Genomic DNA, 27,743 nt, shown 5'->3' with positions numbered 1-27,743 from the left:
GAACCACACGTCAATTTTTCTTGCGCATCTGCATGTGAACGTGGTCTTGCGCTGGCTAAGGGTACAAAGAAGTCAAAAGTGCGCACATTGTGCCCTACGCATTATTTCTACAACTAGAAGAGCGTTGCACTCTGCTTTGCTGAGCACCATACGTGCGGTGAACCATGGCATGCGTCAAAAGCAGATTTCGCGTGCAGTTTACAGCCGAGATTACCACTCATTTAGAAGGTGACAGCATTCATTAGTGACCGCAGTGTTATGGTTACAATAAGTCATGCAGCTGAACTCGTTCATATCCTTTCTCGAGGACATCGTCTTTCCCGCTCACCGTGTTTATCTAGTTTATCAAGGTTTGGTAACAAGTTGACCTAAAGGTCGCGAATTCGGAGCGTCATCAGAAATGTTGATTCCGCGGAGCCCTTGAAACAACTTTTCGGCCGCGGAAAACAACTAGCATTGCCTACTTCAGAAGTACACGGGTCTATTCAGATATGGCCGTAGTTGCCAGCACATACCTATCGTATATACCCACTCTCGCACACAACGCAACTCGTGAGTCGTAACAATCTGCTAGTGGGGTGCGCCAATTGAAAAAAAAAAAGTAGTTATTCGAACAATCGTGCAAACTATTAAGCACTGGTTATCACCTCATATTCTTCAACCGCTTCGTGTCGAACTTATAACCATTTTATTCTTTTTCGGTTCAGGTTCGCTTCGGGTTCAGGCACGTTCCAAAAATATCGGTTCGGATTCGGGTTCAGTTCCGCCAAAAATTCCCCTTCAGGTTCGCGTTCGGTTCGACACCCTGGTTCGTTTCTGAGTGCTTACAGCAGCACCACCATATTCTGTTACGAAGCGGTGGCGTCTACGTTCGTACTATGTCTTCTCAGTTATTCCTTCGGGCCTAGACTTCCCTGTCGACACATGCATAAGAATTTCGCTGTTTTCTCACTGTGTTGTTCATACTTTTACAACGATATTCCCAATAATGGAAGAGGAGCGCCCATGCCTACCTGGGACTCGGCCCGCGAGAGCCGCCGCTGGACGAGCGGCTCCCGGCACGGCTCCAGATCATGGACGGGCAGAAAGGCGAGAGATTGTCCGGCCAGGTTGGACGGACCGGCGCACGCGGGGCAGGGTCCGCCACAGTCGAGCGGCCGCTCGGCAAGCCAACGGGACAGCTCCATCACCTGGCACTCCTTGCACTGCCACGGGTTGTCGTGTGCCGTAAACCGCGACAGCGCGGGCAGCGAGTCGAGCTCGCGCACCGCTTCGGGTGCCACGCCTCGCATCCGGTTGAAGGCCAGGTCGAGGCTCTCGAGCGACTTGAGGGGCGTCAGGAGGCCTGGCGGAAGGCTGCTGAACCGGTTGTGTCGCAGCCCCAGCTCCCGCAGGGTGCGCACCCCGCTGAATGCCTCTGAGGGCAGGTTCTGGAGCCCAAGGCCCTCGAGGCGAAGCACGCTGAGGCGCCTGAGGGAGCGCACCAGCGCGGCAGCGGCGTCACCGGACAGCGGGTTCCAGCTCAGGTCCAGCCGGTCCAGTGACGATGCTAGGGGGCGCAGTGGGTCGCCCTCGCCCGACTGCAGCCTGTTGCGCGACATGTCCAGCTCCTCGACGGACGCGTTGCAGAAGGCGCATGGGTCTAGCGACGACAACTGGTTGCGGGACAAGCCCAGCTGGCTGAGCGAGTGGCCGTCCAGCACCCGCTCGGGTATCTTCTCGAGCCGGTTGCCGTCCAGCTTGAGCACCCGCAGCTTGCGCAGGTGGCGAAACTCTTCGGGCGCCAACTTGCTCAGCTGGTTGTCCTGCGTGGCAAATTTTGGTCGCCAAACTCTAGAAAAGTACATCACCTCGGAAGTGCTTTGGCACTAATGAAGAACTTGTCTTTGGCATACTTGGGCTATATAATAGAACCAAAGTGAGTGCTTTAGCTATCGCATTTCTCAATCTGTAGGCAATGCGATCAAAATAAAATTGTCGTGAAGCTTACATCCGGACTCTAGCTGTTGGGCAGCAGTTAGTGTTATATACTCTAGCATGACGGATTTTACGCGACGACCATTCATTATAGCTTCACTCGAACAAATGCCGCGAGCCGGCCTTCGTGGCACGAGAGGAAGGTCTGCCTTAACTACTGGATAAAACATAACGGAATAAAGCAATGATTTTGCTCAGAAGCAGTTCATACAATTTTCTGTATTTGTTGGACTTGTAAGAGAAAAGAAGTCACGCTATATAGCAACCGACTGTAGTAGAATTTTGGCTTATATCCTTAAGCACGTGTGATAAGGTGTAGGAATTTTCACTATTTGAAAACTTTGGGACCCCCGTAAACTGCATCTTTGCTCAGTAACAAAAGTGGCGAATTGTTATGTAACATATGTAATTTATGTAAATTTATGTAACATATTAATTGTTATGTAAATTATGTAATTTAAAAATAAATTTGGTGCCCTTTAAACGCTCAAAGGTTACTGCTACAGACCTTTGGTGTCACCATTACGAACTTGCGGAGTTGGGAAACTCATGTTTAGGAATCCCCAACGTGTGTAATTTTTGAAGAAAAAAACAATATATATACACACTAACTGCGTAAGTCACAATTTTGCTTCTCTTAGTGAATATTCAACCATTCAATTTCTCTCCTTTTAAAGGGGCAGATTGTACGCCACGTGGTGCAGCAGTTGTTTTAAGATAGTATTAATGTTTTCATCGTGATTTTTTGGTAATTTTGGCAGAACCGGGCATGTGTGGAACACGGACCTGCAGGTCAAGGGACTCCAGGTTCGACAGGTGCTGGTAGATGAGCGAGTGGAGCCTGGTGAGTTGGCAGCGGGCCAGGCCCAGCACCCGCAACGGCCGTACGTCCTTCAGGTGGTCCGGGTCGAGGCTCTTCAGAGGGTTCCCGCTAAGGTCAAGCCTCTGCAGCCTCGGCAGTAGGTAAAGGAAGCGAGGCGCCAGCGCCTCCAGCTTGTTCTCCGACAGGATCAGGCTCGTCAAATTAGACAGGAAGCGGAAGGGCGCCGAAGGCGCCCGCGCTATGTGGTTGTGGCTCAGGTTGAGTAACCGCAGCTCGGAGAGGCCGCGGAAGTCGGAGTCGCGAAGGATGCTGATGTTGTTGTGGCTCAAGTCGAGTATTTGTAATCTCTTTCCTGGCCAGAAAGAGCTGTCACCAATGGCTGGCACGTTAGAGCGCGTGATCCGCACCTGCAATGGGCACTGCGCTCAATATGCATAGTTTTGCCGGGCCCTACAGTATTCGAACGAAGGTTTTCAGCGCAAACAAGACGAGGATGAAAGGAACACACATGACAACAGCGCCGTCAAACAGGAACTATGGCAGGACTCGATACGACATACACCTTGCACATAAGAAGCACGGTCGAGCCTGCACTGGCAATAGAGTAGCGCATATCTTCTTTTTTGCCATGTTATACGCACAAAAAAAGATCGAAAAGGATGGAATGTAAGGGGAGGAGGAGAGGCAACCAGAAAAACATTAAAAAAGTTAAATTGTGAGGTTTTACGTGCAAAACCACGATCTGATTATGAGGCATGCCGTAGTTGAGGGACTCCGGATTAGTTTTGACTACCTGTATTTGTCTTTTTTTTAACGCTCTCCTAAATCTAAGTACACGAGCGTTTCTGTACTTCGCCCCCATAGATATGCAGCCACCGCGGCCAGGATCAAACCCACGAGCTCGAGCTCAGCATAGCAAAAGAAAAGCTTTCAGTTTGCTACCACAATAGGGGAACATAACGGGGAATTAAGAAGAAAGTAAAAAATCTGGTTTAGACGTGAAACGCACGCTGACGAGCGTTTGACGAGCGGCTGATGAGCTGCACGACAAGCGCATGAGTAAAAACCCTCACGACTGCCCCTTTCGCTTAGCAGAATGAGCATGCTTTCAACAGACTGACTGCTTTAAAAGCGCTAGAGTGCTCTTTAAAAGCAACGGGACTTATTTAAAAACTATAGTGTGAGAACTGATTCATCTTTGTTTTTTACATTCTCTTTCTTTCTCCTCTTTTCTGCCGTTACCCCACCCCCTGTGCAGAGTAGCCAACCGGACACTTAATCTGGTTTTCTCTCTCTCTTCCAACAGACTTATTCTTGATATAGCAAGTCATTCGAGTTTGAAAAGCAATCCTGATATGTCTAATTATGTTTATGTACCATTTTGTTGAGCTAATTATTGCACCAGCTTTCAGTCAACAAACAACTTCCTTTAATTTGTCGTTCGGCGGCTTGGTACCACCTAGATGCAGCATTTTTTTAACGCAAGATTAGCGCCTCTGATAGTGGCCAGTGCGCTCGCGGTGAGGTAGATGACACTTTTTCTCGACCTGCCCTCGATATATATGTGGGGTGCCTCGAACGTAAGCAGCCCTGACATCACTGGGGCCGTATTCTGAAACGTTCCACTTCGCCGAAATTTCTTTTTCGTTTTCAGGCGCGCGATGATTGGCTGTCTTAGCAAAACTGGATGAGCTGATTGGATGGTTTAGCCCGACGTCATTCAATTTCGCTCAACCAGCCAATCAGCGCGCGCCTGAAAGCGAAAAATAAAATTTCGCCGAAGTGGAACGTTTCAGAATACGGCCCCTGGACAGGACACAATATAAGCGATGCGGCAAGGCAGAAGCCGAGAAAGGATTTACCATTCAGATCACTGATCGCTCATCACAAGTATGATACCAAGCCAACCGCCAACGGCCAACCAAAACTTGGCTCACAAAAGAGTGCTAGAGCACTTCCTTCTATGTAACCGTTAAAATAGTTTCGCAAAGAGCAAAATAGTGATAATATAGTGATAAATAGTGATAATACTGGGCCCGTTGTTGTGTCTTACGCACAGTACTTTTTACATTTGTGTGCGCTAATGTGATTGTGTTATTGCGGTTACGTAAATTGTTTTCGCTCAATCCGTAAGCACCCCTCAACACCTTGGTGCTTATGCATCCTCTAATACGTGCAAGTGTACATCTTTGAAAATCAGACAATTTTTGCAACGGTTCTTGTATTCGGAACTGTGCATGAGAGTGCATTTTTGAGGTCTAACTTGTTAGCTACATCGCATTTGCTGGAGTATTTTACAGGGAGTATATCTAGCCTAGGTCGTGGTCCATCTCATTGTCTTTCTGTAAAGAAATTCCCTTTAGCCCGCGCCACCTGAAGGTTCCCGAACCTATTTAAAATTCGCTAAGTTAAGAATAACGAGGCTTCTCAATATCCGTTGATATTGCCTATACATTTTCATGAAAATACATGAATACAAGCTGATTTTGCCAGACTACACTTTGTTTAACATGACTAAGTGTTGGCTAAGCCTATGTGCGGACATAAACAAGCTCGAACCGTTTTAGAACGTCCTTAATTGCCACTTCGAAAGTGAAAAACAACAAAAACCAGGAGGAATAAGGTTTCGGCTCGGTGCCCTGTTTACGAAGGTTTCATTCGCTGCACGCCTCTGGGTCATAAGAGGCGCCGTCGTCACTGCCGTATAGTAGAGTGGAGTTATCGCGCGCGGTACTGTGTGTATAGAGGGCGAACGCCCTCATGCAGCTGCGTGTCATTTCGTGTGCACTCACCTCTTCGAGCGCAGTGAACTGGAGGAATATCCTGCCGATGATGAGCTCGTTGGGGTGCTCCGGAGGTGCCGTGATCTGCAGCACCCGGATGTCCTTGTCCATGTGCTGAGTCGGTATCGAGTGCATGCCGCCGAGGTCGCAGGTGATCCGCTTGCCCCGGTTCACCGCCTGGCAGACGCACAGCGTCGGGCAGCGCACAAATCCCTCAGCGCGTGACTCGGCTGTGCGCGGCAGGCCCCGGCCCACCCACGAGCCCCAGCTGCTGCTGCCGCTGGCCTGTGTCAGCCACAGCGGGGCCCACAGCATGAGCAGCAGCAGCAGTAGTCGACAGCAGTCCCCAGCCATGGGCGCCTGCGAGAACCACGTTGGTTTCGAAAACAAGGTCTTCTTTGGGGACTTCACCCTGGCTTGGCGTACGTGAAACTCTTGGTCAGAAAAACGGCCCTTTCGCGCCTCCAGGGCGTCGTAGTGAGCCGCAAAAAGTTTAAAAATTTAGTTCTCAACGAGAGAAGAAGCGAGAATTAGTCGCAGAGTAGGTAAAATTAACGGTACAGGCGTAATTAGCGCCTATATAGTCTAAAATTAACCACATTGCACCACACTGCCCTATCTCCGGGATGGGCCCTCTTGCATGGCCTCTTGCTCAAAAAATAAATAAAGAAAGAAAAACAAATAAAATGCCACACGGAGCGACAAGGAATGCCCAGAGCATGCCGTCATGAAAGAGCACCTGCCATGTGCAGCACTTGCTAAAAGCAAATGGGTCAGTCAATGCTGTTAATTGTCGAGCCATCACGATGGTGTTCATACTGTGCCATTGGAACTGTGGAACTCTGGAGCACCAGGACGACCGCTTTTGTCGAGAGCATCGGATGCGGATGTGGCCTATGCACTTTTGACAAATGGTCTACTGACAACATCGGCACCAGTCTCTTACAACAGCTCACCGAAGCCGTGTGTTTTACTTGACCTGCGTATTTTTTTTTTAATTTTTAGCCCACCCCTTTTGCGCTACTCAATTCAGGTGCCGCTGACTATTTGCACGTGTTGCCGTGCTCAGTCTTGATGGTGTTTGTATATATTGCGCATAATATTCAAGGGCATTACGTTCATGCGTGCACAACTGAAAATCAATGATCATATTGCTAAATTACTTCTGCTATTATTTACTCCCGGAAATTTTGGGTGTTATCCAACATTTCAGGGACAAGGAGTAACGAGCGTTACATTAAGGTGCCAAGAAGATTTGCTATGTCTACTGGGTGATCTTTTAACATTTATCCACATCGTTTCCTGAAACATTTATCTAATGTTTCTTTTGTATTTCAACCGTATTTCATGCTGGTTTGTTTATTTTTCTGAAAATAGCGTGCTTCAGATCACATCGACCCGCAGTTTCGTCACTGAGTGAGGCCGGACCCTTTCCTTCCGAGGTCACCAAAATTCTAATCATTCCCCGCAAGTTTGTCCGCTGGGCTCTCAAACGTGGGACACTTTAGAACTTAATCCACAGTGATGGCCCTGGCTCTGGGGCCTCTTCTCACCTTAAGAAAATTGTGAGGAAGAGAATCCAATGTCAGCCACGGAGAAGTATCAGAAGGCTGGCCTTGTAGCTGAATGTGTCAGCGATAACAATGAGAAAAGCTGTGCGAAGCGACCTCAAGATTTTCCCCTACAATTTCCAGAGAAGAGATGAACTGACGGAAGGGCAGAGAAAGGGGAAAATGGGAAAAATGCCGGTTGCTATTGGCACGGGCCGCGAATGGGTAACACTTGGCAACAGTGGAGTTCAGCATTGTTTATGCGGTCGGCTACTTGTAGGGGCCGTGCGGGGTGGTCAAAAGAGACGCGGGTTTCGACACCAAGGCGGCGGCGGCGGAGAGTTATAGCCGTCGGGGGTGGTGGGGGAGCCGCGGTTTACGGAAAGCGCGTAAGCGGGTTGACTGCGAGTCGGGGCTTCCGGCGTTCGGTTCGCGGAAGCAGTGCCGTGGCTCTGAAGTCAACCCATCGCCGCTGGACCGCGCCCATGCCGAGACGTTCCGCGAACGTTCTTTTGGGGGACTGCGTCTTGCGAGGTTGTGAGACAAGAGACTCATTGCACTGCAAAGGATTTGTGGCAACGGCCTTGACATAGTGGAACTCCGGATAGAGTCACCCTGGAGCGCCTTTGTGTGCACACTATACGGACGCCGCAGTGTGATTGGACGAACGATGGGGCGAGAGTGATGTTGGGGATGATTTTAGGTACGTGCAGGGCCGTTAAAAAGATTCGGTGTGGATTCGCCTATAGGAGAAAGAAGCCTAAATTGTAGATCATTGTAACTCTTGGCTCGTAGTCTTTTGATGTCTGTGTAAAAGGTTTCCTTCTATCGCTTGCTATTCGATTTTAATAAACAGTTAACCCCTTGCAATGAGCGTCACAGCCTTGCCTACTGTAATGTGACTGCGCGACATCCCCAACACCTTCAAGTTTCCCTCACCGACATCGAGGCAAATATCAACAGCAACTGTCTTCAAAAATGAGGAAATGTTCACGGTAGAGGCCCGTCATAACATTCAAAACTCTCGTGTGCTTGCTCCGACGTCAGAGTTTGCTGATGCCGCCAGTTGGACATTTTATTGCGTAGCAATTATATGGATACTTTAAGCAAATTTCTGCCGTCGCCGTCGCCGTGAGGTTCCGTATAAAGTCCAAGGGCGATAAAATCGTCGCCGCGCGCCGTACGTGCGACTGAAAGCGCGCGTGGGACGCGCGCTATCATGGAGAGCGAACTCGCGGCGGGGAGCAAGCGCGACTTCCGTCGCGCGAAAGGCCGTGGGGGTATGGGAGGGAGGGAGGGGGGGGGGGCGACGCTGTGCTGCGGCACCAAATGCGTATCTTGCAACCGGGCGCAAGAGGAACTGGCCACTCAGTCTCACACGCGAAAGAAGGAAAGCGGAAAGGCAGCGCGGGTGGGAGATGGGGGGCAGCTTCTAATCTGCCAACAACTGCGCTTGTACTTTGCCCGGCTGCGGCGCTCGCCCGCACCGTATCTTGAAAGCGATCTTCACACGGCTCTGACCTTCATATGCGCTGTGCATTCGCCGCTCAGTTTCCGTTGAAGCGATAGACCGCACGAACCTTCACTCGCTGTGGCAGCTGCGCTTGCTGCCAGCGTTTTGACAGTGGTTGTCTGCGGTCATCGAGTGTGATCTATTCACGTTTGCTTGTGCGCGCTGACACCACGCTTGTTAATTCAGTTAGTAAGCGAATGTGTCCAAGTTTATGCAGCCGATAAAACTACTATCCCTACTCCGAATAGCTCTCTACTAATTTGCTATAGCAATTGATGCTTTGCCTTTCGGACGAAACTACAACATTTTTTTTCGTAACTCCCATGCGGCGCGTGTCATGGTGGTGGTGATGTTGAAGCAGGCGGAGTTAGCCTGGCATACATAGCCGGCAATTGTTCCGCCTGATCCTCCTTCGAGTTGATATCTGGGGTGTGTCACCAAGTGTCTATGAGGCCCGTGTCTCGCAGGAAGGCTATCAGCAGTCGTTGCGCTCTCTTCCTGGTTGTCGCAGGTCCTCCGGGGAAAATGACGTCTTCAAAGGTCCTGTGCGTAAGACCGCTCTTTTGTAGGCTGTCGATCATCGCTTTTCTTTCTTTGTCAAACTGCGGGCATATCCATATGTAATGTTAGATGTCACCAATGTCACCACAGAAAGCACAGAATGGGGAGGCGCGAAGCCCAGTCTTGATTAACCAAGCTGTGGTGTACGCGGAGACGGTCTTGATGCGGTATAAAAACGTCGCTTCTTCGCGGGTTAATCCATGAGTCACACAGGCTTCGTGGGGATTCTTGTGGATCTCCCTAAAGTGAAGGCGGATTGCACCCTTAGGGTTCTGAAAAGCTTTTGGAGCTTTCACTTTTGGGACACATGTCAGCGCTAGGCGTGCAAGGGCGTCAGCTTTCTCGTTTTCATCAATTCCTACTTGTGATGGTATCCACTGGAATTTTATATTAAACCCTTTGCTTGTTAGATCGTTAATCAGTGCCAGAGATTGCCTTGTAAATTTCTCTAGAGGTAGGCCACGATGCAATCTCTGTAACGCTGACTTGGAATCCGTCAGCACCACGACATCTCGTGCAGAAAAGGCCCGTAGTTTCCGCAAAGCCGCGGTGATTGCGGCGCTTTCTACCGTTGTAGAGGAAACTACGCGATCCAGTCGGCCAGACCATGACACATCAAGGGATGGTATGCAGAATGCCGCTGCACAGCCATCTGTTTGTGCGCACACCGAACCATCTATGTACACTTGTAAGTGGCGTTGAAACGCTGTGCTCAAGTGTTCCAGCACAATAAACTTTGCTTCTGCAGTTGAAATGGTGCGTTTCGCCGGTAGGTGGGGTACACTGAGGCTGCAGGTAACGTCCGAAAAAGACCATGGCGGGTCAAGGCGACTGCGTTAGGCCATTCCAATCCTAAAAATTGGAAAGTGTTCAGCGCCGCATGGAAATGTGAGCGAGTTCTTGCTCTTAGCCGCCGGAGAAGCGCCGTGCCTGCGCGGGACTCGCCCAGCCTTAATAGCTGCGTCAGCCACGCCTGAGATGCCAAGAGACGAAGTGGAAGAGACTCTGCGTCATTAGTGACTTTCTTGTTTGAAGCCGTCTGTGGAACTCCCATCGCCAAGCGAAGTCCCTTTCTGTGCACAGCCTCCAAGCACTCGAATTGACTCGATGACGGTGATATCAGAGGGAGCTGATAGAGAATGCGGCTTGTCATCAGTGCAGTGTTCAGTTTAAGCATGGACATAGGATTGTTTCCCCAACGTATACCTGCCAATCGACGAAGTGCCTTGGCTCTTTGCACTGATGCAGCCACAACACTTTCGACCGCACGACGCCATGGATAATAATAGCTTGCTGTCGATGGTGACGCCCAGGAATCGAACATGAGTTGCACGAAGAATTGAATGCCCTCTGATATTCAGCGTCAGGCGTGTTGACTTGCGTGTCACTCCCGGGAAAAGCATGAAGGCAGATTTTTCCGCTGATAAAGATATGCCAAGCATCGATAAGTGGCGTTCGATGGCGGAGATTGCGCCCTGGGCTATCCGGGCCAACCGTTTGTGTTGGTACCCCGAGATCCAAATGCAGATGTCATCTGCGTAGATGGACATTTTAACTGCCGTCCGACCTACTTTCAGTGCATCTGGAAGGCTGGCCATGGCAACGTTAAAAAGCAAGGGAGATAGGACGCTTCCTTGTGGGACGCCGAGGGAAATTCGTCGCTTATCACTCATTATACTTCCGAGCTTAACTTGGACACACCGATCTCTGAGAAATTCATGGATGAATCGAAGAGCATTTCCCGAGACGCCCATGTTTTGGAGTCCGTTGATGATGCCTGTATGAAGCACACAGTCGTATGCCTTGGCAACGTCCATAAAGATGGCGAGTGTGGAAAGGCCGTCTGCGCGATGGTGCTCGATATGGCTTATTAAATCCAAGACACTGTCCTGCGCACTCAACCGTGGACGAAAACCGGTCATGCACGATGGCAGTCTATTTCCTTGCTCAAGATACCATGTTAATCTCGTACATACTAGTCTTTCCACCAACTTTGATACGCATGATGTTAGCGATACTGGCCTATATGAGGCGAGATTCGCAGGATCCTTTCCGGACTTGAGTACTGGCACCACCCATGCTATCTTCCACGTTTCTGGGATCTATCCGGTGCTCCAGACGTGATTAAATATGTCCAGAAGGGCTCGTCTTCGTTCGTATGGCAGATTAGTCAGCATCTGATTGCTGATCGAATCGGGACCCAGAGCACAGCGTCTTCTTAATTTGCTAAGCGCCAAATCCAACTCACGGAAAGTGAATGACGTATCCATTGTATGGAATGCTTGAGACAACAGAGGGTTTGATACTCCTGCTGATCTGCCAGATGTGAATACATCTGCAAAATCTTCTGCAAGGGTTTGCAAATCTTTTCCTTGCTTTAAAGCAAGTGCTTCAAATGGCCTGTGCGGGCGAATCTTTCCGGATAGGCTATTCATTACTCCCCATATCCTTGTCATGGGAGTAAACGCCGATGAGCTCTCACAGAAAGCAGCCCACTGAACTCGTCGTAACCTTTTTGTGTGACGACGAATGACAGCGTTTATCCTGTTGTATTCAGTTTTTGCAGAGGGATTTCCCGTTTTTCTCATTAGTTTCCGCTCCGCTCTCCTACGCGCTGCGCAGAGGTTCTTTAGTTTCAAATCAGGAGTAGGGAAATGATCTGGCAGTTTCAACATTGAGGTAGCCACTCTCTTGCTCTGCAGCATATCTGCGAACAGCTCACCAGGGGATTCATCCAACGCTTCTCTGTGTGTTTCCCAGCGTGTCACAGCACAGAATTGTCGACCAGCAGTGTGAAATCCGGTGATGTTGGTGAAGATCAGAAAATGGTCGCTGCCCATCCTGTCTGGGGCCGTTGTCGACGATACGCAAAGGTCTGTAGAATGAATCACGAGGTCTATGGCACTCCATGAATCTGGTGGTCTAAAGAAAGTCGGTTTACCATCCTTCGCGATACATAAGTCAGCAGCATCCACGGCTGCGACAAGTTCCTTGCCTCGGAAATCTGCAATCTCCCCAAAGCGAATGATGTGCGTTAAAATCGCCACAGATTATTCTAGGAGAGGGGCAACGAATGCAAAGGTCCTTTATAAACGCCTCCATGGAGACCTTCCTGCAAGGACTTATATACACCGACACCACACTGAGTTTTCGGTTTCCTAGGCACACTTGCACAGCGGTGACTTCCAAGTAGGTAGAACAAAGGTCTTGCACTGGTAAGGCGACGTGAGGTATTTCTCGCCTGATGTATATCATCGCACTTCCATTAGCAAATGATGGTATACTCGGATTTCCCTGTCTGATGTACCCTGGGATCGTCCTTCCATTAGGGAGACCAGCCTCCGATAGGGCTAGAATTGGTATAGGTATGTCTCGAAGGAAAAGGCTGAGTTCACACAGACGCTGTTGAATACCGGCGCAGTTCCATTGCATTTTTAAGGGCACTTTTGGGCGACGGAATGGACCAAGTGGGCGAGAAATTGCCATTATGCTACTGATGGTATGTGGAAGTAGAGCAGAGTATTACTGACTCAAGAGCCAGCACTGCTTCCAGCATATCCTTCGTTGAACTCGCAGGCATCTTCGCGACGGGGGAACGTAGTGCCGTGAACAAAGCGCGTATCACATGCTGGCAGTTTTCCAGCTGACTGCTTCCAAGTGGTGCTTGATGTCGGTTCACTGCGGCCGCATAGGTGCGCTTTTCGGACTCTTTAGGAACAGGTTTCTCAGCGGCGGTGACCGTTTGCGTTGGCTCAATAACTTCGTTTATCGGTGTGAGACGCGGAAAATCAGAAGCGTAGTTTCTTTCCAAACCAGTTAGTTGTGGCGCGCTGAGTGTCTTCTTCGTGTTCGATGGTGCGCTTGCATTCTTTGGACCCAAAACAAACATCTTATTCCTTCGTTGAGCAGCTGTCCGCGCAGGACATCGACCGTAGCTAGCAGGATGGTCGCTGCCGCAGTTTGCACACACAGAGTTTTCTTTACTTGCACACGTCTTAAAATTATGAGGTCCCCCACAGCGCTTCCACCTCTGTTCCTCACGACAGTACTTAGCGATATGTCCGAAGCGCTGACGCTTAAAACAGCGTGGTGGTGTCTCCACGTAGTCGACAAGCTCGTGTCTGGTGAAACCAAGGTTGATCTTCTCCGGGCGTTCAGAATTTGGAGCAAATGTGAGAACCACCGAGTTAGTGCGCCTTGACTCCCATTCAGCACCCGTCGGTCTCCGATACGGAAGGTACCTTTTCGAGTCGACCGATGTGATAAACAGTTATGACCAGTAAGATTACCAGAAAATAATGATAATAACAATAAATGTAGGCAGAGCTACTCAGACAGGCTAGCAGCAGCTTCGTCGTCGTCTTCCCCGCGTGTCATGGTTTGAGCTGGGGTAACCGCCACTGGCCGCATTCCTCTTGTTTTTGTGGCAAAACGCGCAAAGATCTAGACTCATACATACCTTAAAGATATTCTAGAACTTCATTCGCTGCCCTGGTCCCAGTCCCACTTCAGCGAGTAGTCTTGGAGTTCGCAGCAGGACGGCGCCCCAGCGCAACAATCGAAAACCAAATCAACACCACAGCAGTGGTGTCGCGCTCTCCCGCCCGACTTAATTCCAGCTGGAGAGTGGGTGGTGAACTCTCGCAACTTAAGCCCAATCGACATCTGTGTGTGGGCTATTTTTGAAAAGGATATACCCAAGCCCATCAGGCACATCAGCATGGTGGCCCTCAGGGCATCGCTGGAGTGAGCATGGAGAAAAATTATCCTAGGGATATCTTGAGGGCCACGATTGAAGTGTACCCAGAACGTTTAAAGGCACCCGCCGCGGTGGTTTAGCGGCTATGATGTTGCGCTGCTGAGCACGAGGTCGCGGGTTCAAATCCCGGCCCCGGCGGCCGCATTTCGATGGGGGCGAAATGCGAAAACATCCTTGTACTTAGATTTGGGTGCACGTTAAAGAACCTCAGGTGGTCCAAATTATTCCGGAGTCCCCTACTACGGCGTGTGTCATGATCAGATCGTGGTTTTGGCACGTAAAACCCCATAATATAATTTAATTTAACGTTTAAAGGCCGTGATCAAGCCTAACAGAGGGAAAATCGAATAAAATGTTTTGTGTTGCATTCCTAACAGATCGGGCAAATGCCCTACAACAGATTTCCTTATATATTTTTATACTTAACCAAAATATTAGGTACAATGACAAATACAATCTTCGCGAATAAGTCAACCCATACATAAATGAAAAATGATGCTATATGTTAGAAATGCGCACTGTGCCCTTACAATGAAGAATGTAATCTCTCTCTCTGTCTCTCTGAGAGAAACGCTGAAAATGAGTACTACTCTGAAAGCCACGCTGCGAACGTGGCATTTCATTTGACCTTCAATTAGCCCATTTTAGCCAATAATTATTACCATGCCAATTATACCACGAACTTGAAATTTTGTAAATCTCATCTTCACTTCTTTGCATTTTGATATGCCAAATCTTGACTTTGTATCTTTCTTGGTCTGGCCACGAGAACGATTTAAATAGTGGACTGAGGCTTAGTGTGTTACGATAATGGCGGGTAATCTCGGTTCGCTGTATACCGCATTACTCCTTCGCCCAGAAAAAAAAAAAAAAAAAAAGAAAATGACTGACAAGAAAAAGAAGAAGCACGGAATTCACACTGCTATAATTTTGCCCGAATGACTGCGCCTCACTACCGGGGCTAAAAACAACACAGCGCCAGCTGGCAGGTTTGGTTACAGCCGAGGTGCGCGCTTTCGAGCCCCCACGGGGCAGGCCCTGGGCGGTATGGTGGCGGCGCGATGCTTAGCGGCAGCGCGACCCGCGACGGGCGAGACGCGGCGGCGCGCTGCCCTGATCGACGGCTGTCCCGCGGCTGACCCGGATGAATTTTTGATGCCTCTCGCGGAATTCCCCCAAGCCGTGATGACGCGCGGGATTTCTAGCGCGAGCCGACAGCGAGCGAACCGCACACGTGACCGTGCGCTGAGGCAGCGTGATCCCGCACCCCCTTTGCATTCTTTCGGCTGCCGCGCCCCATCCCGCGGGACCATTCGAACGAATCGCGGCGAATCACGGCTACACCAATCAACAACATGCGAGAAGCTCCTCTGTCTGCCTCAGGGGAATGGCAAACGCAGAAATCTGAGACCGTGGTCGTGTCATGGGGTGAAGCCATTATGTGCTTGCTCCTGCGCTCTCATTAGACGGCTTTAGTTACCCGTGTACTTAGCGTTCGTGGCCGCGGGAACGCTCTCGCAACGTGCCTCACACGCCGGGCACCTTTACCGCCAAAAAATTCAGTAAGCGCAATTTTGCCAAATTAACATATTGTAAGTACCTGACACGTACTTCTACATGGTTCCAGTACCGAAAATGTAAGATAACGCCACCCATAACAGCTTTAACGCTCACCCGGCTACATCTAAAAAGTATACCGGGTGTTTATGTATACGTGTATAGAATACAGTCGAATGCAGTTAGGGGGTGATGCACTGGGCACGTGCGCCCTCTCCCCGAAATTTATGTATTAGTATGCGGCCTGCCCAGCCCCTCCCTCCCTGGCCATTCCCATCCCCCGTCAAGTGGATGACCCCCTCCCTAAAAAAATACCATTTCTGGCTACGCCACTGGTCGAACGCGTCTACTACGTAATTACCTGTATAACGAAGGATTGATTACTAGGGATTGATCCCTATCTTACATATATATCATGAATGCCTCTACAATAAAGACCACTACAACGAAGGAATTTGGGCGTCCCCGACGGCGAATTTGTTGCTTTACGACGAACGCCACGTACCGGTGCGGCCACTGTCCTCCGCTGACGCAACTGAGCTGCCCTCTGCACCAGCGCCAATGAAAGCGCTAGCGACGCACTTGACAGACGTACCGATGTCAGACCTCCGCTGCAATGGTCCAGAAATCGCTCAACTCAGACGTTGCTTGTTCTAACACAGCGGCGTCGGGTGCGATGGCTGATGAATACGTCGCAGTTGATGACGGCGTGATGATGCAATCGTAACTGAGGACGCCTTCAGCGTCATTTAGGGCCGAAAGGGCGCAAATTCCACGATAGTGTTACCGTCCCAATTGCAGCTGCGAGACCGCCCTGGCCACTGTCACACATTACATCAGTGACAACATCAACCATGGCGTACCTACCGACTTGATCCAATTGGACATCAGTAAGGCGTTCGATACACTTGATCACACCCTTCTGGTCACAAAAGCAGTTCAAGCTAGTATTCGTGGCGCGCTTCTCCTTTGGTTGACGCGCTTTGTGGTGGGACGCTCACAACGGGTCCTTTACCGTGGATCGCACTCTCAGGACTACCCTGCCCTCTCGGGGTTCGCTAGGGTTCTGTGTTGGGTTCGACACTCATCTTCCTCGACGTTAATGTCATACCGCAATCGAATGACACTCTGCTGGTGCAGTATGCGGACGACACCTCCATTCTGACCCATGTCTCTTCTTCCAACTCCTGTTCCCACCTGCAACACTAACTCACCCGTGTTTCTCGAATGTGTTTCAGTCAATCATCTTTCCAATTGTGAAACTAAGAGTGTTGTCGTACATATTCACAATAGCAAGGTTGCTACCTCGCCTTCTTATACGCTGGCTGGCTCAGTCCTGCAACGTTTCCTCAGCTGCAATCCTGGAGGTCACATTCACCCCAACTCTTGATTTCTCACTGCGCGCATGCACTCGGTTTCGTGGTGCGCACATAGAGGCCCTGTGGCCCGGACGCTTTCCGTGCACTTTACACAGCTGTCCTTGTGCTACCGAGGCTCGAGTACTGTTCTTCCGTGCGGTATCCCCATCGGGTTCATCTGATCAGCCAGATCGAGAGTGCCCAGCACCGCACCGCCCCGGACGCTGTTCGCCCGTCTAGGTTGTCGTCGTGACACACTTCCGCGGTATGAGACGCAAGCTTGGACGGCAGACACTCCAGCACCGACGCACTGCGGCCCGCGTAGGCCTTCTCCGCCGCTGCCTGGGCGGGTCTCCTGAAGACTCCTACATCGCCACAGTGAACGAACCGGCCAGCCTGAACAGATGCAAGAACAGTCCGTCACCAAAGCTGCGGTGCGCGACTTTCTTTTTGCCCCTCATGGTGTGCGGATACCCCCCCCCCCCCCCCCCTCGCACCGTACGTGCGGCAAAGGGGAAGTTGTGCAGTTCTCTCGCGAAAAGCGTACACGTGACCGAGTTTCGGTTTCACCTTGTATAGTGTGGCGCCTCGTGTGGTGTGTACCCACCCTTCTCTCTGGGGGGATTGGCTCCATGGCAGGCGCTCTGCGTATACGGGTTCGTACCTATCTGCCAAGCCTAGCCCGCCACCCAGGGCGGTCACCCTCTTCCTGCCCTCATTTTTTTCCTGTGGCCCCTCCCCCCTCCTTTTTAATGTTTCAGGGTATATAGAAATTATTATTATTATTATTATTATTATTATTATTATTATTATTATTATTATTATTATTATTATTATTATTAGTAGTAGTAGTAGTAGTAGTAGTAGTAGTAGTAGTAGTAGTAGTAGTAATAGTAGTAGTATTAAACGTCGACGAAGTCAACAATAACGAAAAGCCTGTAAACGAGCCAAAACCTTTTCACGGCAAGGGAAGCGGTATTCAACGATCTTCATCTTGCGTCGCTCCAACGTTTCACTGCGGAACATGCCGCGTACCTCGGTGCAATATGTTCGGTTGAAGTCGCACATTGCGCGAGGAAAAGTGTAAGCAAATATATATCAGCGACTTCTTTGACTATGGCCGGCTTGCGTTGTAGTGCACGAACCCCAGGTGGTCAAAATTACTCCGGAGCCCTCCACTACGGCGTGCCTCATAATCAGAACTGGTTTTGGCACGTTAAACCCCAGGAAGAAGAAGAAGACTATGGCCGGCTCTCTTGAATTCATGTGAAATAAATGTTTTCTTTTGTTCAACGTGCTTAGCCTGCTCTATGGTGAGCAGTACGGTGCGCGATAACGAAGTGACCTGTACGACGAAGGATTTTGGAGGTCCCGGGCACTTCATTATAAAGGCGTTTGACTGCATACATAATTTTGAAAAATCGCCCATGGCAGATCGCACGAATACGTCGCAGTTGATGACGACGTGATGTAATCGTAACTGACGGTGCCTTCAGCGCCATCTAGGACGGAAAGGGCGCACATTCCACGATGATGTTTCCGTCCCAATCGCAGCTGCGAGACCACCCTGGACACTGTCGAACATCAGTGACAACATCGACAGTGGCGTGCCAACCGACTTGATCATTCACGACGTGGTACCGTGATTTTAGTGGACTCGAAGAGGCGAACACACCTTGCACGAGAAATCAAAATGAATAGTACTAATTAACAAAATTTCACTAATTAGGCTTATAACTAATTATTTTACGGCCCATATTGCAGTTTATGAATTGTAGCCGGTGAGTTCGCAAGGCGTATCCACTTGGACCTAATTCTCGGGGTGACTCCAGCTTGGAGATATGCGCCGTCCAACTTGCGGTGAACAATGCGCTGCTGTTGTTTCACTTACTTTTTTAACAAAGCACCGTTTTATTCATTGAAGAAAAAACAAATTGCTGGGACGCCAATGTATTTCGTCGCGCACTTTTGGAATGAATATCTAGAAACTAGTGTTATCTTCAGAATTCGTTCCCATTGGGCTCACGGGTTCAATGCTCAGTGAGCTCAACCATGTCCCTCCACGAGTATACGGTTGTCGCCTTCATCGTTATTGTGTGCGCTAAATTTATTAAAAATTATCAAAAATAGGTTTTTGAGACACAAATGGTATTTTTTTCCTGGCCAAGATTCAAAACAAGGGCAGACAAAAGAAAAATTTCTAATAAATCATTTATCAACTAATAATTAACGAATAACTTGACTAATAACTTGACTAATAACTTAACGAATAACTATATAATTGACGAATAACTTTCTAATTAATGATATTAGGCCACCACTACGAATCGGAACCTTGTAGCTAATGGCTAGCTCATAACATTTATGGCGGATCAAAAGCCCATATACCTAAAGCACCCTGGCACGAAGCGTTCCGACGCATTTTGCGCGCGATCACCGAAAACGAGCGCGTCAGGAGCGCGCGTTAAGGTTGTGTGACGCGTATATAGCTTGTGCGACATGTGGCATGCCAGGGCCGGAGTGGCCGGAGCGCCAAGCTTATTTACGCGATCTCGACTGGCAGCTTTTTCTTTCTTTGTTTATACTTTTGTTTATTCAAGGCATTCTTACGCGATTGGCTTGTGCTTGACCCGAACAAAACGAACAGTCATTGGTGTTGGTCGTCAGCAGATTCACACGGCTAGCGAGCCATATATGATCGAATAGCGCCGGAATTTCTGAGCCATAGCGAGCGCCTAAATTTCGGCCAACTGGTACATGCAAGGGTTTCTTGCTTTTGTTCACCGGCATGGGGCTTTTGTCACGTCACGTAATTTTTAAGGCGTGGTTTAACCGTGCTCCTGACGCGCTATGTTTCGGTGGCGTGCGCAAAATGAGGCGGAACTCTTTTAAAATAAGGGAATTTTATCCGCTTTAAAAGTCGATTTGTGATAAGCTCGCCATTGCTGCATTGGCTGACTAAACTAAGTTAATTAGTGAGTCTTAGTTAATTGAGAGGCTAAATTATCCTCCAGCGAGTTTGCTTTCGTGCACCCTTGTCTTGGGGGGGGGGGGGGGGGAGGGGGTGTAAAACTAGCGGCTTAAGGTGAAATATCGCGCACTTTAGACGTATGTATGCAAATGACACTGAAAAGCGAAACCAAGTCAGTTTAGACTGAAAAAGGGTTTCTTTCATAACGCTAATTATTCACTTTCGGGAAAAGTTTATTACTCGAAAAAACAAACAGGAATGGAGGCCTAACTTTTGTTTCTAAATCTCGCACGAAAACCTCAGTTCCTGTACTGTGTGTGACGTCACAAATCTTAACGTATATATATATATATATATATATATATATATATATATATATATATATATAGAGAGAGAGAGAGAGAGAGAGAGAGAGATCGGATTCGGACCCTTTTGGCGCTGAAAACATTCTCGAAGCTTGCTATAGGTTGTCTTTGGTTCCTTTACAATCCATTGATGCTCTTCTTTACCGACAAACAATGAACCAGACCCTAGCAGAAGCTCTTAAAATCCATTACGTCACGATGAGCTGTTGCGGGAACTTCAGGGTGGTGTCGCCACCTGTCTTCCGTTTTTGCGTCTTTTTCTAGGTTACACCTCTTGTAAAGAGTGGGCGTTTTGGTATTGCAGAAGCCTAATTCACTTATGTAGCTTAACTTAGTGGCGCTTTAATTAGCTTATTGCGGCGCAGCGTCGAAAAGGCGTCCAATATAGTCGCCCACTCTTGTGAATTTGAAATGCGAGCGCTTTGCAAGCGCTATTGGTCTAAAATGGCGCTTTTTTTGAGGAGAGGGTCACAACATCATTTTATTTATTTATTTATTTATTTATTTATTTATTTATTTATTTATTTATTTATTTATTTATTTATTTATTTATTTATTTATTTATTTATTTATTTATTTTAATGTTTGTCCAACAGAACCCTTTAGCGAATACGAACGTCCTCTAAATCTGCCATTACAAATTCCGCAACAAAGGTAACTTATAGGCAACCGCACAATGACAATGAACAAACAGTTACACATGTTCCGTTCTGCGTTGTAGTTTTCTGGCATTTTCGTTGTTCACTCGCTAACAAAGTTTGTTAGAGCCATTAAAAGACTACTCTCACTCTGCTTTGTTGTGGCTATGCAACACCTTCTCAAGATTTAGTGATTGGGTTGTATTAAATGCTATAGAGCTAAATTTCACCGACAGACGCGAAACAGCTAGGGAATGTGCTTGTGCGACTGTTGGAGCACCAATCTGTCTGATAAAGAGGGACCGAATTTGCTGTGTGAAACGACGGTGGGTACATGTTATTGCCGTCACAATTATACAAGGGTAATTACAAAAAAAAACAATCTAATAGCCGATCTTTTGTTTGTCATGATAACTTCGGGGTCTGTTATTGTTAACCAGTACTGAAGTTCTAGCAAGTAATAACTTTAATGACCAACGTTTCTATCAGGATAAGCAGAAGTAAATGTTTTTACAATTCCTCGTAGTCTTCTCATACAACTATTGGGGCTGGCAGGCGCTGCATGGACGCTCGCTCAGACCCAATGGCAAACACTAATACGAGCCCGACTGGCAAATTTCAGCCCGATAAGCGGCGGTCGCTGTAGTGTGGTTCAGTTAAACGGTCTGATTTTCTTATCATTACCGCAGATGACTGCAGTCACTCCGACGAAAGAAGGGAATGACGGAGAGCACTCAATGTATGTCTTTGGAAACACCTTCTCAGCCGCATTTTGTGTATATGTCTTGCCCAAGCTATATAGTTCCAGCGGAAGCTCGCGTGCTGCATCTCATATTGATTATATGAGATCATGTAACGAAATCTGTCTGATCTTCGGATCACTGCGAAGTATGAAATGCCTTAGACGCTCCCATGGCCGCTCCATAAAGGCACGCACACTTTGTGCGTTTCCGTCGAGCGACTATGTTAGAAAAATGTGCACCCTCTGGAGTTTATATCTTGTTGCCAAACAATAATCGTCACATATTTTGCGCGTATTTCCTTTCTTTAACGCTAAGCTCCGGCACTTTAGTGTCACAAACAGGATGCGCATATCAGCGTGACACAGCGTTCCTGACAAGAAAGTTGGCGAGCACGTTGTGTTCAAGAAAGCGCGCTCAAGATTTATGATTATCGTTGAGGGAAAAGATAAGCCCTAAAGGGTGCAAAGTTTGTTTCTTTTTTTAACGTGATTTAACTGTGAGCAGTGTCAGAAGGGGATTCCAGAACACAACGAATTGCGTTCTCAATCCGACAGAAGGAATGTGATGAAAATGCGCCGGCAGCCAATAAAATGTATCCGTTCACGAAGCGACGGAACAGACGAGAGAAACACTGCACTTCGACAGAAGAGGATGACGTAGGCCACAGTGCCCGAGATCCAGCTGACAGCCCAATTCGCTATACCCACTGAGTGCACCCCTCATGGAGCGCTCTTTAATACGAAGTGGTGTGCGTCAAGCGCGACGCATCCTTGAAGAGCTAGCTGCACCACCAACGTACGCGCAATCCTGAAAATGCAATTAGCGGAGTTGGTATAGCGTTTTGTACGTCGTGAAATGGGAGTTGCACATGACGAAGAAACAATAGAAAACTCGATTTTGAAGAAATACGTTCTACCCATGCACTTGAAAAGCCGCTGATGTCGACTTGAAAGACAACACTAAGTGACGAGAGTAACCACCCGGTCTCTTACGCTCCTGGAACTTCATCAATGACTCCACCTGGCCGCATGTTTATGTTTTCATGCACCATTCTTTTCGCTATTCGTCATTGACCACCCCCGGGGTGGGGAGGGCATTTCAAATTACGGCAGCAGTAGAAACAGAGGCTTGTGATAATGATCTTTATATAACCAATTACCAAATAAATATGTTGTATAATCACTGTCATGCGCTGAAACTCTGGCCTACACAGGTATATGGGAGATATAATACAGGTGGATACGTGTGATAAGATATACATTTCTTGGTATTCCACTGAAGAAGCCTTGAATGCTTCCCGGCTACTTTTCTAGAATTAACCAACTTAGGCTCACGTTTGTAACTCGGAGACGGTTTCTTCTATTTAACATTTTTTAGTAGCGTGACCGGCAGTGACCGGCCCTACTGTGTGTGACCTGTACTGTGTGTTCTACTTTATTCTTTGAGATTTGTCATCTTGCTTTTTCTTTCCTCTTTTATCCCCTTCTTCCTATCTTCTATTTCAATGTTTCTATCTCCTCCTTTCTGAAGAGTAGGCAGGCGTTGTGCCCCTTCCGGTGGCAGTTGCCAGCCTGCTCCTCTAAAGTCCCTATATAAGAAAAGTACCGCCATCTACTCTTTCCTCCGCCGCCTCCTCTCCTAAAGCGCTTGCTTTTTTGTTTACTTTTTGCTTGCGAAAGCCAAGTCGACGGTGGCGCACCTAGAAAGTCCACGTTGAAGCTTTCAGGCCGGGCGCGCGCCGCCGCCGCCACCGGCGACTGCGGCTGCGCAGAGGACTTTCAACATGGCTCTGAGGCGGAAAAAATAAAATATAAAGAAGTGAAAAGCGCGCGCTATCATCGTCCAATCAGAGATACGGGAGAGAGAGAGAAGCGGCGTTTATCAAAGGATGGCGGTACTTTTCTTATATGGGGACTTTATGCTCCTCGCTTTCCCTTTCCTGTGAAATGTATATATGTTTTCAAATCAAATAATAATAAATAATAATATTACTTTCAGACACAGGTATATACGTATGCTCCCGCGTTTCTCATATACTGCTGCTTCTTTTTTTCAAGCGAAGCTTATTATAAGGCACAGATTTCGGTGGTGTTCGTGCACGCAAAAAACTATCATCATCCGCATTGACTCGAGCGTCGTCGTCTTCTTCCGCAGCTGGCTCGTTGGCGCCCCTCGGGTTGCGCTTGTGCTCGTGCTCGGCACGCGCTCGTGCCACTGCTCCCGCGTTCGTCGTCGTCTTCTTCCACAGCTGGCTGCGTTGCCGCTAATCATTCCAGCGTAGAATTTCACGTCTCTTCTGTCGTCGTAATGGGGAGGACGCGTTTACGGGAATATGAGACATTGCTTAATGGGTTATGAGCTGGCCATTCATTGTCTTATCCCCCGTAACGGACAGATTTAATTTCGAAGCAATTTAATTTCGAAGAATCGCGCAAGCGGCAATGGCGGGCGAATGCTGCTAACCACGCCGCCGAGCAAACTCGAGACATCGAACGCTATTGCGACAACGGCGAACTGCGGCCATATCGTCAATGACGCCGTTCTCTCCGTCGCCGCCGTCGCATCATGGTTAGTTAAGGCGCAACCAGGACAAGCTTCGCTTACCCCCGTTTTCCGGTAGGGGAAGGGGTCTTTTTTTTCTTTCTTTTTAGAGGCTGTGCCTTGAATAGGAAGAGAAGGAAAACCTGCAGCTATGTCGATATTATTCCGAGGCCCCCCATTGTCCTCGCAATATATAGTGCCATTTCACGAGTTATACGCCGTCGCGGCTCATTAAAGCCGCATATTCCAGCATTCTGTGGATGTACACAAGTATGCCTGGTATCAATTCGAAGCCTACGGAATCTGAACTGTGCACAAATACCAGGGAATAATTTCTCTCACTATATAGTGCACCACTTCTGCGTTGGCTTTCCCTGTCTCTCTCTCTCTCTTAGTAATTTTTTTTTGTAAAAAGTCATGAAAATGAGTATTTATTTATGTAAACAAACTTCATCGGTCTGACTTGAGGCATTTCGCTTGGAGTACTTGTTAAAATCATAGAAATAAAACAAAAAATATAATAACCGCAGTTATTCACAAAAGCAAACATCGCAGCATCGCAGCAGTTAGTTTCTTAACAAAACGTCGTTTTATGCATTGAAGCACAAAAGTAACTGGAACGCCAATGCGTAATCCGCAATGCAATGCGCCAATCCGCAAAGTTCGGGAATCAGTATCTCGAAACTGGTGTCATCCTGAGAATTCGTTCCAAGTGGATCCATTTGCGAAACTCCACGGCTACAATTTGTAAATTGCAGTATGGGTCATGAGGTAATTAGTTGCAAAACGTAATTAGTGAATTTTTTTTAATTAGTCGATTATGCATTTCAGTTTTTTGTGCAAGTAATGTTCGCCTCTTCGAGTAGACCAGCTCGAACTAAAATTGTGCTATCTGTCCACGCAACCTTCAAAAATTTTTAAGGTATTCGCTGAAACACCCGGTATGTTCCAACATCTTCCTATACGTACGTCCTTACATGTTTTTTTTTTTAAAGGGGGAAATAATATATTTAACAGATAATTTGCGTAGTGACAACACTTTAAGCACGTATTTCTGTTTTCAAATCCTGAAGCTGCGACGTAATTTCTAATCCAGCCGTGAATAACGTGGTAAAAAAATGCATAAAAGCACGCGGCAGCACTTTCGGTAAATTAGTAGCAGAGCGTGATCTATTGCCTACTGCTGGCAATGCATCTCTCTTCCCTTAGACTTAAAATGCGATCACCGTGGGTACAACAGACAGCAAAAAGGGACGTGTCGTGTCGACGGTACACTAATATAACAGGCAAAGCTAAACAGCGCCCGTTTTGACATTAAGTGCAGTGGCACAATTAGTCTGGTTTAAAGCAAACGAACAGCTACGAATAGTTACTACGGTGATTTGAATGCAAACCAATTCACGAAAGACCCTATTTAGGAGGGTCCTGTAGCTCGTGTGAGATACGAGTATGCCTTTGACCTTCAAATTCGTTGTTTTTTTTTTTTCGTAACGACAGTCTTCTGTCCAGCTGGATCCGCGATCTGTCGCAATAAAAAGACGTCCAAGCCAGCCCCATCAGTCACAGAAGAAGGTTTCAGACGCCTTCGTTTTTAGAGGCTTGCGCCACCGCGGCTTTTGTATGCCTCGAGCCTCAGGCGCACCGCCACCGGCCCAACGTCTTTTTTTTTTTTTTTTTTGCCTTTCACGCCGCTCGCCTTCGGAGCCTGTTTCATGCAGCTGGTGCCCGGCTGCAGCCCGATTGCTAGCTTACAGACTGTTTCAGGCACGGATGTTCTTCTTTTTTCCTTCTCCCATTAACGAATTTATATCAGTGAGCGAAATGCCAAAATAAAAGGAATCACAGGGTGGTGGCAGACCACGGTGGCAGACCACGTGTGCGGCTCTGTAACAAAGGGTCAGGCCGCCTTGGAGTGTCCTGCGTTTAAAACCGTGGAAAGTGCCTGTCACGGCGTAGGGTGGCCATCGTGGCTTCGACGAATACGGAATACTGTTGGCGCATGACTTCATGCTTAGACGTTTCAGCTATAAGCACAAACTGTAGTTTTCTCTTCTATTTGAATCGAAAACAGAAAACGGCAAACAGAGTAACGGAAATTGCCGCTCGAATCACTGCGTCTTATCCCTGACAAATTTTTACCATGCGAACGTGATTGCGCGGCGTCAATTGTTTAGTAAAATCTATACGCCATAGCGAACACAAATACCGCCTGCTGGCTGCTCTGTAGTTTCTTTGAAAAGCGGAGACACAGTCTGCTCCCCCCCCCCCCCCCCCCCACTCCCCCACCCCGAGCGTGTGCACACGCACACACGCACACACACACACACACACGCACACGCACACACACGCACACGCACACGCACACGCACACACACACACACACACACGCACGCACACGCACGCACACGCGCACGCACGCACACACACACACTGTTTTGCGTCGGTCGGTGACATTTAGTTCTACACTATTTAGTACAAGCGATTCACTAAATCTTCGCTTCGCATAGATACCAGCATGTGCGTTGGCTCTGCCAATTTTTTTCTTCTCTGAAGTCAGCAAGGCCTCGCTACTGAAAAACAAAATAAATAAATAAAAAAACGTCCCATGTCGTGATAGCACGAGGCCTAAAGTACTCTACTACTGCTGACGTCATAGACATCAACAGCAGCACATTACGATGGTTGCCGCTCGATAGCGGCAAGAAGCAAGACATACTAATATTTTGTAAACTATAATTCGACGTGTGTGTTGGTGGAAAAGCGGACGGCCAACATTAGCACGGAGGCTTTCTCTACGTCGCTCTTCATGTACCATGTTAATGCATAGGGAGATAAAACGGCGCTGGTCACTGCGATAAATAACCAAATATATAGCTTACACGCGCACCTTAGAACACTGTGAAATTTCGCATGATGATTGACAGAAAGGCGAGGGGGACAGAGATTTCGAGTGGGTGAATTAAGAGCGCGAACCACACCGAGAGACTGCCACACTTGCACATAACGAATTACATGCAATTAATTACTTGTAATCAATTACGTTTTCATAATTTTGTAATTTAACGATTACTTGGTTTACTCGGTAACACTCACTGTAATTCAATTGCGTTATTTTTTTTCAGTTATCAGTGACATGTAATCAGTTACAATATTGACGAGCCAAGCTGTAACAGGCGACGCAGCTTTGAGAACCTGAATTTGGCGAAAACTGCAGTAGAACACCAATGCACGCAGCAGCCTTGCGAATGCACATTTTCCGTCTTGTTCGGGAGGTCGGCCTTGCCGCTCGACTGGGGAGGCGTCTCCTCCCTTTTCTCTTCTCTTATTGCCCTCCCATGTGCTGTGCTGTTGAGGTGTCTGCATATTGAGAGACAGTTATACGGCGCTGAACTTTTCAGTTTTCTTCCTTTAAGAGTCACATGCTATACTACTACTACGCATTTTCAGACAGGCAATTCCAGGGGCTCAGCATTTGTTTCCTCATTAAACCGGTGCTGGTATTCCTCGATAGCGAAGGCCACTTAGGACGTCAATGCCAGGAAATAACGTATACGGACTATTGTTTCAGCTTTTCGTTGGCCCAACCAGGAGCGTCTTCTGCAAG

General features: G+C 48.1%; 1 protein-coding gene across 1 annotated transcript in view; it reads right to left on the bottom strand.

The window, feature by feature from the left end:
- Positions 1 to 27,743, bottom strand: part of LOC119435953 (platelet glycoprotein V) — a 172,060-nt gene that overhangs the window by 6,623 nt on the left and 137,694 nt on the right. The window contains exons 3-5 of the mRNA XM_037702662.2: positions 5,593 to 5,943; positions 2,764 to 3,207; positions 1,014 to 1,805 (exon numbers count right to left, since the gene is read on the bottom strand). Coding sequence (XP_037558590.2) covers positions 1,014 to 1,805; positions 2,764 to 3,207; positions 5,593 to 5,937 — 1,581 coding nt within the window. The 5' untranslated portion in view covers positions 5,938 to 5,943. The remainder of the gene's footprint in view (positions 1 to 1,013; positions 1,806 to 2,763; positions 3,208 to 5,592; positions 5,944 to 27,743) is intronic.

This window comes from Dermacentor silvarum, chromosome 1, assembly GCF_013339745.2.
Source record: "Dermacentor silvarum isolate Dsil-2018 chromosome 1, BIME_Dsil_1.4, whole genome shotgun sequence".
Lineage (NCBI taxonomy): Eukaryota > Metazoa > Arthropoda > Arachnida > Ixodida > Ixodidae > Dermacentor > Dermacentor silvarum.
The sequence above is the reverse complement of the archived record's forward strand: the minus strand, read 5'-3'. Positions and strand labels throughout refer to the sequence as shown.